The sequence below is a fragment of the Hyaena hyaena genome, unplaced genomic scaffold, assembly GCF_003009895.1.
Source record: "Hyaena hyaena isolate Hyena2069 unplaced genomic scaffold, ASM300989v1 scaffold_78, whole genome shotgun sequence".
Taxonomy (NCBI): Eukaryota; Metazoa; Chordata; class Mammalia; order Carnivora; family Hyaenidae; genus Hyaena; species Hyaena hyaena.
The window spans coordinates 3,223,310-3,236,311 of NW_024080710.1; the positions used below are offsets into that span (position 1 = coordinate 3,223,310).

General features: G+C 39.8%; 1 protein-coding gene across 1 annotated transcript in view; it reads right to left on the reverse strand.

The window, feature by feature from the left end:
* Positions 1-6,880: 6,880 nt before the first annotated feature.
* BMPR1A (bone morphogenetic protein receptor type 1A) overlaps positions 6,881-13,002 on the reverse strand; it is a 131,798-nt gene continuing 125,676 nt past the window's right edge. Inside the window, exons 11-13 of the mRNA XM_039233706.1 lie at positions 11,800-11,975; positions 10,639-10,769; positions 6,881-10,555 (exon numbers count right to left, since the gene is read on the reverse strand). Coding sequence (XP_039089637.1) covers positions 10,430-10,555; positions 10,639-10,769; positions 11,800-11,975 — 433 coding nt within the window. The 3' untranslated portion in view covers positions 6,881-10,429. The remainder of the gene's footprint in view (positions 10,556-10,638; positions 10,770-11,799; positions 11,976-13,002) is intronic.

Consider the following 13,002-nt stretch of genomic DNA (forward strand, 5'->3'; position numbering starts at 1 on the left):
CTCCTGGTTTTCAAACAGTTGTCCCTCAGGATTTATTTACCACTAAGCTCTGTGTGCGCAGTGTGCTAAAACATTAACGTTAGAAGTGTGCCAGGCCCTTCTGCCTCTGACAGCTTGACCTTGGGGTACATCACTTCCTCTCAAACTTTCTCCATCGGTAGTAGGAGGTGGCTAGGCTGATAGCTTTCAGTAAGTATCTTGGTGTTTTATTATCTTGACCACAGGGTTGACTCTGGCCTTCCTGCCCTTCCCTCTGACCAGGGCCTCTTGCCCGGTGCGGCACTATTGCCAAGACTAATCCCAACCCAAGGCATGATGTGTCTGGGCCATTCCCGACCAAAGATCGGAAAGCCAGTACCAGGTCCCCCTTGCTGCTAGAAAGACCTCACTGTGTCTTCTTTCTGTTCAATCCTGCTACTGTTGGTCAAGCTGTACTAAATGGAAATGTTAGGGTAGTGTGGTCTTTACCATTTAAGATTTTCATTTGGAATGTATTACACATAATAAACAGGGTGAACTGATCTCCATAAGGGGCTAAGTCCTCTAACTCCCACATGGCCCAGTGCTCTTCAACAGGAAGGTTGTAAATGCAAGTGCTAACTGGTAAATTCTGCCAGCAGCATGGATGAATCGCTCCAGAAGTTTCTGGGATGAGAATTGGAGAAACAATGGTTCTTTTATTTACTTATGTATTTTTAAATTTTTTTTTTTTGAGAGAGAGAGTCAAAGAGAATCGAAGAGGGAGAGAATCTTAAGCAGACTCCATGCTCAGCGCAGAGCCCAACACTCAACCAACTGTGGTTCTTTTAAATAGTATGCTTCCCAGTCAACAAAAGCAATTTCACAAAACCTTAATATTATGTTTAAGTGTAAATTTCCTGTTTAAATACTTCTATAATTACGACACCAGATTAGCAAGAATTCTAGAGTTCATTGACAGATTTCTTATCTCCACTATGGCATCTGATATCTCTGGGTGTAGACTCTTTTTCCAGTGCCCACCCGCCGTGTTACCCAGGGGTTAAAACACCCTTCACTGTGGCATCCAGAATGAGGCAATGGTGGTATCATACTTCCTCAAATTTGATGGGAAAAAAAAAAAACCCATAAAAATATTCAAAAATAATATTGAAAAACAAGAAAGGGTAACATAAGCAGATCAGAAAAATTTCCTAATTCCTGAAAAAACGGGAAGTAGAAGAGATCAAGTATACAATGAAATAGCAGGAGGAAATCATAACCCAAAACATTGGAGACTGTTGGAGATGGGAGTGATCTCAAGGGAACCCCAAACTGAACCTTGGCCCCTTACACAGCCGGGGGGATGAGCGAGGTGGCGCGGCTGAAGGGCAGCAGGTCTGGTTACAGGGGTCTCCTGCCTGTGCTGAGCGGCCAGCAGTGGTGGCCTCTGCCCCGAGCCAGGCAGTGTGGGGTGGTCCTGGGCCTCCAGCTGCAGGGCGGCCACTGCCTCTGGAGGCGGGAAGCTCCCAGGAGACGCGGATGACCTTACCGAAGCCAAGACATGTGTCCCCACAGACCACACTAGAATGTCAGCGTAATGCTGAACCTTTACTTTTAATTCAGAAACACTGTGGAGAGGATATATGGGCTGTAAAAGATGTCTCCCCCCCTTTTTTTTTTTTTATTTTTTTAATGTTCATTTTTGAGAGAGAGACAGAGTGTGAGCAGGGGAGGGGCAGAGAGAGAGGGAGACACAGAATCCAAAGCAGGCTTAAGGCTCTGAGCTGTCAGCACAGAGTCCGACATGAGGCTCAAACCTACCAACCATGGGATCATGACCAGAGCTGAGGTCGGAATTAAACTGACTGAGCCACGCAGGCGCCCCTGTAAAAGATGCTTCTTAAAGCTCTCCTTTCCTCTGCTACTCTGCAGCAACGCTGGAATCCCAGGTTTATCTTGAAAATATTGAACATCAGCAGCTCTGGTCTGAGCAGCATTTCTCTGTCCCCCTCCATCGAGAAAGCTCCCCCAAACCTGGCCTAACAGTGACAACACTTGCTGAGGGGCAGGGGGGAGGGGGAGGTAAATGTGGAGTGGGAAAAACCTGAATTCTCTCAAGTAGGCAAAAAGAAGGGATCACTTCTTTTTTAAAATTTTATTTTAAGGGGAGGTGGGGCAGAGAGAAAGTGGAGAAAGAGCATGAGTGAGGGAAGGGCAGAGAGAGAGAGGGAGAGAGAGAATCCCAAGCAGGCTCCCTGCTGTCAGTGCAGAGCCCGATGGGGGGCTCAAACCCATGAACCGTGAGATCATGACCTGAGCCGAGACCAAGAGTCAGACGCTCAACTGACTGTGCCACCCAGGTGCCCCAGAAAGGATCACTTCTTAATTTTTGCTGTAACAAACAGCTATTACTCCATCACTTCCTAATAAAAACAGGAAGCCGAGGAACACTGACGTGAGGTGAGCAGGGGTTCACTAATACAAAGATTAGCAATTACACCAGAGCGCTACATATTTGTGGAAAACTAACGTCATGAACAAGAGGATACAAAACTCAAAAAGCTGAAGATTTTTGAGTATTCAAGTCTCTGAAACAATATAGGAAACTGGAAATCTTACTTGCCACTCAGATTCTAGTTTCTAAGTCCCATCCTCTCTAAAAGGAATCAGAGTGCCTTGGAAAAGTTGCTGACTCCATGGCTGGGGCAGGTAAAGTACCAGATGACCTTGGAACATCTTTTAAGTTTTAAGTGCCAAAAAAGGTACGAAATGCTAAAAAAAAAAAAAAAAAAAAAGACTCAAGAGCCAACTTGACGAATTTCCAGTGGTCAAGTCTGAGTCAACTTGAGCATCAAAATGAATAATGGCCTAATAGACTAAAACTCATTGTATAAAAGAAGAATCCATGAGTTTCTACTGATAATAAAAAATAAACAAGAAGGGAAGGTAGACTTCTTCCTTACAGCAGAATGCCAACTAACAAATGGAAATGTAATAATAACCCAAGCAAAAATCACTATTTTGTAACCACTGATTCACGGTGGAATTACCAATGGCTGGGACAGTCTCAAATTCTCTCCGCAACATAGTAATTACAAAGGGAAGACAACCAACTGTGCAGTGAAGAAACAGGGGTCACCTCAAGTAAGGGATGAACAATGACATTATCAATACAGGCCTCCTGATGGAACACCAACGTCCACACAAGCTCTGGCCTTTTTACTCTAGAAAATGTATCACAAAAGACAGAAACCGGAGAACTGTTTCGGACTGAAGAATAAGGAGACAACGAAATGCAATGTGACAGGTTCTGGCCCAGGAATGTGCTCTCGAGGACTTTATTAGAATCAACTGGCAAAGGTCTGCAGATTATAGTATTGCTGATCATTGTTATGGTATCAATGTTGACTTTCTTGGTTTTGAAAATCATACCTAATGGTTATGTAAGAGAATATCCCTCAAGTATTTAAAGAAGCATGAGCTCTGGAATTTAATCCAAATAGTTCAGGAAAAGTATGTGTATGTATGTATGCGTGCACAGACATTCCAAGATGAGTGTTTATAATGCTTGTACGCACACAGACTGACAAGGCAATTGTAGCAAAATGTAATAATAGTTTATGAATCTGGGTGGAGGGTAAATGGCATCCTTCATACTATTTTCCCAACTTTTCTGGAATTTTGAAATGAAAAATAAAGTTAAAATTTGGTGGCGGGGCACCTGTGTGGCTCAGTGGGTTAAGCATCTGACTCCTGATTTCTGCTCAGGTAATGATCTCACAGTTCATTAGATCGAGCCCTGTGTTGGGCTCTGCATTGACAGCGTGGAGCCTGCTTGGGGTCCGCTCTCTCCTTCTCTCTCAAAATAGACATTTAAAACATTTTTAGTTTAAATAAGAAAGTAGATGGGCTGAAAAGAAGGTAGGATGGAACAAATCAGAGATATATTACGAAATATGGAAGAAACATCCAGGAAACCTAGTATTTGCCTAATAGGAGTTCTAGAAGGAAAAGTAAGAGAAGGGAAGGGAGGAAATAAAAACATAGCGGAAGTTCCCAGCTTTAAGGAAAGGTTAAAAGCACCCAACTAGTTCTGAGTAACAAAGAAATGTATCTAGACATGGCAAGTTTAAACTTCAAAACAGCAAAAAAAAAAAAAAAAATTCTGTTTCTTGAATGAAATAAAGTTACAAAGGACTGAATTAGACACATCAGCCTTCTTACTGGCAACAGGGATGCTGGAAATACCTTCAGTTAGATTCTATTTCCAAAGTCCGAGCCAAGAAGGAAGACAGAACCGAATGGTAAGTTTTGATTTTTAAGTGTTTGAAATGCCTACCATAACAGTGTTGGTCTTTTATTTTGCCACGACCTTTGGATTGCCTTTTTTATTTCTTTTTTAAAAATTAAAAAAATTTTTAATGTTTTATTCATTTCTGAGAGAGAGAGAGAGAGAGAGAGGAGAGCGAGAACATGAACAGGGGAGAGTCAGAGAGAGAGAGAGACACAGAATCCGGAGCAGGCTCCAGGCCCTGAGCTGTCAGCACAGAGCCTGCGTGGGGCTTGAACCCACGAACCGTCAGATCATGACCTGAGCTGAAGTCGGACGCATAACCAACTGAGCCACCAAGGAGCCCCTGGATTGTCTTTTAAATAGCGTTCAGCATTTAACTCAGATTTTAGTCACGCGGGGCAGCAACAGAGAGCAGAGCAGCAGATGTGCTTCACCAACCTCTGTCATCAGCCAATTTTCATTTTCCTTTAAAAACGGCTCCCCTCTCAACAACGAAGGCCTTAATTCTTCCTTCCTTTAGCTTGAAAATATTTTCAACATTGAGTGATTTCATACTGACTTTTGACTTCCAAATAATGGTCGCCTTTCAGGTCCCTGTACAGGGATAGTTAGAGCACTGAGGTGGAGGTAGGAAGCACTGGGGAAGCTGGAGTCACCTTGAACTTCATTCTGAGCATACATGGCGACACACAGCATACATGGCGACACAAAGGCCAGGATGATACAGTTGAGAAGAGTAATAGGCAGGTCACACGTATTCCAGCTAAACAGGAGAAAAACAATCTCTACCTCAAAGGGCAATTAGGGATTAGCCTTTTGGTCCCAGCCTTGGCTTTGATCTGAAATATTTTTGGGGTGTACCTTTGCACTTGAACTAAGCCTCCTCTTGACTTCCAGCTTTCGGGGGACTTGCTTCTTTTTGCTCTTACACTGAGCTCACAGTATCGAACTCCCCAAGACCAGTGCAGCACCCCTGCCACTGGGTGGCCTCTGCCTACCACTGCTGGCCACCTGTGGTGCACCGTGTCCGCCTCCTCACGGCTGTACTGCTCCAAGGGCTGAAGCAAGGCTTTGTGGGAATACGCATCTAACTTAATAGTCTGGAGTGCCAGCAATGGTCCACACACTACCGACAGGCAGATAAATATTTCTCCAAGTGAATGAAGATTTAATGACAGAATTAGCGTCTGCTTTAAATTACCTACAAGGATTAGATTATTCTGGAAGAACAGTGTCCTCATTTCTTAATGTTTACTGGTACTACTAATAATATTGAAGAAACCTTGGAAATAGTCACCATTCCAACTAATCAGTGAGAGTAACAGATTATGCTGGGAATGAGAAATGAATATACTGATCCATGTTTTGAGTCAGCCTTTTACAGGGGGAAGGAAAGCCAGCAAGTATTTGATAGGCCCAGGAAATGCTGGATTCTTCCTTCCCAGGCTGCAGGAGAGGGCATGCTACTGTTTCAAGAAACCCTCTTACAGTGACACTAAACAGGGGTTTCTGTGAGGGATCTAGAATAGGCTGCAGCCAACCACACATCTTTTTTGGAGGGGAGACCATTGACTAGTCCCAAATCTTTTATGATGATTTAACATGTTCAATTGCCTGAGGCATCATAAGGGACAGGGACTGAATTTACACACGACTGCACACGGCTCTGATCGGGGGTGGGAACACATGCAGGAAGGAACGATCTTGCTGCTGAACAGGAGAGCTACCTTCCCTGTCTGAAGCTCCAGCTTTTATCAAAGCATTTGCTGCAAGCAAGACCACGGTTAAGCCAGATAAATGGATTCCATGACTCTCGATAAAAGAAATGAGTTACATGACAAGAAACCAGGGACTATCTATGGTAGTAGAAAGAGAAGGAAACTAGAAGTGGTATAAGCAAGATGAACCCTGTCTCTCGTGACTAGTGTATGTGTCCACAAGAAACCCTCCAGGCAGAAATACGGAATATTTAACCAAGAACCTTCGATTTTTTTCATCTCAAATAATCCTGTAAAAAGTTCACATCCACTAGTCTCACTTTTAAGAATGTAATCTAAGAGAAGGTTTATGATTTAAAATATTTAAATTCAAGGATGTTATTTGAAAACAATGGAAATTACCCAAATATTTAACAGGTAGTTACAAAATCAAACTATTCCTTCTATTTGGTGGAATATTATGTAGTCAACTTTTTTTAAGTTACAGTTTCAGTGGATATTAATCACATACTATGGTCTTAATTTTGTAAATATGCAGCAGAAAAGATTGAAAGGCAACATTCAAATGTAAATATAGGGTTAACATATGGCAATAGACTTGTGATTTGCTTCTTTATGCTTTCCTATGTTTTCCAAAGTTTCTGCAATGAGTACCTATTTTTAGAATTAGAAAAAAATGTTTTTAAGGGAAACAACCCTTCCTTGTAATAGATTTTTAACTTCTCTCTACACGAAGCAAAGAGTGTGTGGTCACTTACCGGCCATGTGTTCCACGCTGGATTTCTGGAAGCTGAAATGCACATCTCAGAGACACGTACATACACTAACTTGTAAAATTTCACCAGACATGTGACTTCTGACACACGATACAGTCGGAGCAGAGTTATCACAAAACACATCACTAAAGTATACTAAAATAAGGTTATTTACTTAAAAATGATACATTGGATGTAATCTATATATAGAACAAAGCAATTAATGGTAAACTTAATAAGGCACCTTTTAAACCAGATGCTGTACAAAATACATGTAGTGTGTTACATATCAAAGATGAATCTATATTTTTGGTGTTTTACAATTGCATAATAAAACTGCTTATTTTTAACCCTTCTTTCGATGTCTATGTACAACTTCCCTAATTAGGCTATAATGATATTTTCATTTTATACAATATATATACTACATTTTAGTTTTTAAGTGGGCAAGGACAATGGTCACTAAAAGGGCTTAAATAATACCACTGAAAGCATAGTACAGAGCACAAGCTAAAATTACAATAATAGACTTAATCCTCTGCAAAAGCAGTATTCACATACTCTCCTTATGGGATGATCATGGCATGTGCTTCACGTGCTACCGCCCTTTGGTGTCAGTGCACATGTCGCTCTGTGCAGTTCTCACTGTGACTCTCGTATAGCACTGAGGCAAGACGATGAACTGCTACCGCATTTTAACCGCGGACCCGAGCAAGTAATAAATACTACCCCTCTCGACAGTAAAAGAGCTGTTAACAATCTTTTTAAGAAAATCAATTAGTATTTCTCCTGTTGAGGTTATTTTAGGTATCTGGAACATTTCCAGATGACATGTATGAAAAGAAACATAAGTGATTTAATTTACAAAATCTTGCCTGGAATAAATTATCCCAATACCAAATTTGATCTTGGGCCAGTTTAAGAGATACATGATTTTTTAAAAGTCGTATTACAGTTTTTGTTCTAAACAGAAGTAAAGCGTATGAAAGAAAAAAGGTACTGAGTATTTTTAGATTGCATAAATAAAAAAACTGGCACATTTTGGAGAACATAATTTTCAAAAGCTATAGCCCACTCTCTAAGTTTAGAAGCACTTCTAATGTTGACCGAAGTATCTTTTGTGAAGACATTTCCAGAGAAACTAGTTTTAAGCTAAATTGTAAGTGGGACCAAATAATGGCTCTTGGGGTTTTATAAATTAACTATATAGTACTATGTAATACTTCCTTTTAGCCTTTAAATATTTCACTTACCAGATGAACTCAGAAATGGAAAAGTGAGAGTAGGAAGAAGAAAATAAGTTTCATGCATATTTTTTGGACTTTAGTATTTCAAATATGACATCATTTGCTTTTTAAAGAACATACTATCTTAGAAAATATTTTCATTGAACAAGCTGCTGAAGTTAATTCTTGATACCACTTTTCATAGATCTATTTAAAAAAATCATTATAGTGGCCTTCTACTTACATACTATCCGTAATTGTCTGCTCTCACACACTATTTTAACTCTAAGAAGAGTTTGCCTTTCTTTATATACTTTGTTATTAAGATGACAAATAATTTTCATGATTTATAATTTATCCAATAAAAAATAAAGCATGGTTAACCTTAGATTATGATCAGAGCTCAGAAGTGTTATTAAATCACATGGCAACATGGATTAGAATCTGTCAGTACAGACATAGGGAGAACATTCTGAAAGAGCACGTTATTGCATACTATCAATATATACATTTACCGATTCCGACGAACACTTCAAACTTGAATTAAGTTAGATGAAAATTATTAAACAGTCAAAACTGTTGAGGAAAATCTCAAATTTGTGAAGTTTGATGTATAGATCAATACGTTAGAGTTTCATTCTTAAACGCCAGCCAGATTTTTGGTAATGGATGGATACGTGCTCTGACTCCTCCCCTTTAAATATTTTTTAACTATGCTGTGATATAATCACATTTGCTTCATGTTACACTAAAAAAACCTATTCACTCTGCACCCATGAGCTGTTTGTTCAGGATAAGCCATTAACATGTAAAAGGCATTACAGAAGTGTACGTTTAAGTAAATCAGAATTATTCCTTGGGATTACAAGGCATGCATAAAATCTGTAGCACTGTATGGAATAACAGCTCTTTGGACTAGACACAGGTAATGTCTATAGACATTTCACAGCCTATAGTCATATCACTTGATACTGAACTATTTTTGTCTGACTCTTCATTGTCATCACAAGTTATGGAACAGAAATCATAAAACCAAAAGTCCCAAATGACTTAAATGCCCAGAATAGCTGTTGATAAGTTTCTATCAGCCCTGAAATAGAAACTTTGAATTGGAGGATCCCTTCACAAAGAAAACAGGAGATGACAGCATCTTTATGAAAGTGTATGCCTGAAATAACAAAGTCCTAGATTTGATATATGATTTTGAATGCATTAATTCTGAAAATTTATATGTAATTCTACTTTATTAACATTTTTTTCTGATGATGTTTTCATTTTTTCCCCTTACGAATGGGATGTGAGGTCACAGGAGCTGGTTTCTACAGTATGCATGTATGTACACATATAAAATATGGTTGTCAAGGAGGTGTTTTGCAAATAAAGCATATTACACACAAAATATAAATAACTTCCCTTTTAAAAGTTACTGAGAATAAAGAATATAGAGCATGGTTATAGGCACTTACATTGCTATCAAACAGTAATTAGTAGTTCACTTCAATAAGAAGTGCTTTTCTTTAGAAGGTTCATGGCATTGGAAGTTCCAACTTTGGAGAAGAGGATTCTCATGACAAAAGTACGAGTTACCAATTACCGAAAATAAAGAGATGGAAAGGAGGGAGGGAGGGAGGGGTCGGGAGGGGAGAGGAAGTGGGTAGGAGGGAAGAAGGAAGAAAAAGATGTAATGAAAGGAAAAGAGACCAAATTTACAGACACTTTAAACTTCTTTTGGCCTTTGTATCAACTTTTGTGTTAAAAAATAAAGTTGGCAGAGAAGCTTGCTCACTTGCAAGGTAAATAAATGGCTTTTACGTGATTGGAGAATCTTGGTCAGATAATGCATTTTTAAAGCACAAAACCAACAGCCACCAGTATCTTCCTGTGCGTTCATAAATTCTTTCCTTCCAATTCGAATGGCAGCAGAAGAATCCTGGTGTGTTTGTGTATGTGTGTATACACACCATCATCAAAGCATGACAAACTACCATAAACTAAGGAGTATCCCCAACAGATCATAATCCATAGGCTGTTCACAAAGGTGGAGTACAAATAGATTAAACTTCCTCAGGCAGAAAGCAAAAGTGTGTATTTCTCCATCTCTGCTGAATTCATTTGTCTTCTTAAGGCTTTCACAGAAAGCACCATTTTATGAACAGGAAATTCAGTACCCAGAGTTTGGAGACTTATTAATCAGGATTGAAGTCTTGATGTAGTTCGTAAAAACCCAATAAAAAAAAAGGCATCAAAAACCACATTTAAAATAAAGCCGTCCATATATAAAGAACGAAGTGTTTAGAAGTTCCCAGCTTGTATTCTACAGAGTACTGAAAGGTTTAATATTAGCAGCCAGTGAAGGTGTAGTGAGGAAGGAGTCTGAGAACCAAGTTAGCATCCTTATTCTACTCTAATTCCACCTGTTCCTTGGGTGAAAACAGGTCCTGCAGTCTAGAATTTCTCCTCAGGGCTGTTTAACTGTCAAATCTTTACATCCTGGGATTCAACCATCTTGGCAAGTGTCTTCTTGATTCTCAGAGCTGTAAGTCTGGAGGCTGGATTATGGGCCCAGCATTCTGACATGAGCTTCAAAACTGCCCGTAGACACTGAAAAGTAAAGAGAATGTGTGAGCACATGAAGATCTTTGACGACACCTACCAACCACTTCAGGGGACGTAGCTCCGCTTACTTCATCACTGTTCCATCGATTGGACACAATCGGCCGCAGACGTTTGACACATACGACCTCACGCATATCTTCAAATGATGGATCGTTGGGTACCATATTGTAGTAAGGTAACTGGTACTCTTCTACTATCCCTGTAGGGAGTGAGAAAACACAGTGGGCACAAAAATGGTGGCTGGACAAAATACGTCAACCTACTTAGCACCTCTCACTCAACTATGGGAGTTATAACAGATTCCTACATAAAGAAGGAAAGAAACAGAGAGTAAATGATTCACTTTTAATAGTAAATGTATGTTCTCTTTCTTCATGCCTAATTATTTCCTCTACCTCCATCAGGGTAGGGTCCCCAGGTATCATGGGGACCTACCTATGTAAGTAAGGCGTAATGCTCATTTACCTTCATTTTTATTCTAATTATTTACATACATAATTGTTCTTACTAATGAATGCAGTTTTTATTTTTTGTTGTGCTTTGTTTCATTCTGCAGCAGAGACACAATATGACTTGTGGGTAACAGTTAACATGGCAGGCCTGAGATTGCGGTCCTGAAAAGGCCTGTGTGGAGGGCTGGCGCTGGCCCGGTGTCTGGAACCTGCTGGGTCAACAGTTTCCTACACGCATATACAACTTCTCTTGAATGATAAGGGCCACTCGCTGTGCCCAGACGGTTTGTGCAAACAATATGGTTTATGCTGAACACCTGTTCTCGCTCTAGGAGTTTGGAATTCTGGAACTTGCTAGGTGGAGGGTGCCCATGTAACCTGCCTCCAAAAATACGTTTGGGTGCCAGGTCTCTTATGAAGTTTCCTAGATGACAATATTTCACAAGTGCCCTAACTCACTGCTGGAGAGATTAAGCACGTCCTGTGTGACTCCCCTGGGAGAGGACTTCTGGGAGCTTGTGCCTGATTTCCTCTGAACTTTGCTCCGTGCACCTTTTCCCTTGGCGGATTTTATCTGTATCCTTTCACTATAATAAATCCTAGCTGTGGGGAGAACTGTACGCGGAGTCCTGTGAGTCCTTACAGTGAAACCACAGAACGTGGGTGTGGCCTTGGGATCCCTGACATATATGACACCTAAATTATATAAGTGGAGCTGTTACTTTTTGAATAATGAGGGCATAAACATAACTGGAAACACACGACCTAAAGTCTTACCTCCTGTGATACAACGGCGAGCCATTTCCCAAATGATCAGGCCAAAGCTATAGATGTCGGCCATTATGTAGGGCTGGAAATGGTTTTTATTCAAGCTTTCATCCAGCACTTCCGGAGCCATGTAGCGTTTGGTACCCACTCTGGTATTCAAGGGTACGTCAACTTCATTTGTGTCGCTGAAACAAAGACAATGTTTAGGTGAAGGGCCAGGAAGAAAATAATTTATCTTCTATTTTCTTCACATTTTATAAGCCAGGCTCTCTTTGTTCCAGGGGAACATGTATACACACACACACAAACCATACATAAATATAAAAAAACAAAAACAAAAACAAAAAAACCTACCTACCTATTTGACATTTCCACATTCCCTAAACAAAACTCCTTGGGCCAGATATATTTTAAAATTTAGCATTTTCCAGACTTTAGAAAAGTAACATACTCCTTAAATATATGTTACATATTACCTAACACCCCAGCAGGGTCTAGGGGCTCAATAAAAATCATTCCTGTATCTGCAGGGAAAAGCAAAGTATGAATGAATATTCATACTATTCTGGATAAAGACAATAAATACCTCACACATCAGTTCAGGTCAAGTTTTGTCACCAAACAAGTTTAGTGCCTCTTTAAGAAAAAGGACAGTACTGAATATAAGAAAAAGTGGTAGATAATTATGTCCCCGAATGAATGAATGTGAAACTAAATGGAGGAATCATTTGTTTTTACCATTCCCATGTGATAAACTCAATCTCTGTGACACAGGATTACATTTTTTTCTTCTTTATGGGTCCAACCCACGTAGTTCTACTGTGAGTAATGTTTACATAATCATATTGACAATCAGTAATAAGTGATGTTTATTGGTTTTTCAAATTTTGGACTAAATTTTAGAGTTGGAAGATATGAATGCTTTGTTGCTTTAAGCCCCCAATTCTAGCAGATTCTGGAAACTACTCTGAAACTGAGATTAATATAATGTATTTTCGGTTTCCTTAAACAGCACCTGATGAGTATTCTGAGCCAACTGCAAAGAACAACAGGATCAGAAGACTGTAACAACTAGGGAAGAAGACTGACATTTCAACATTTAGTTTATTACAGACAGACTGACGGATAGAGTACTTTTATTGTACAATCTGAAACAAATTCTGAAATGTAAATTGGCTGCTATATCCTAGAGTTATAACAATATTAAAACAG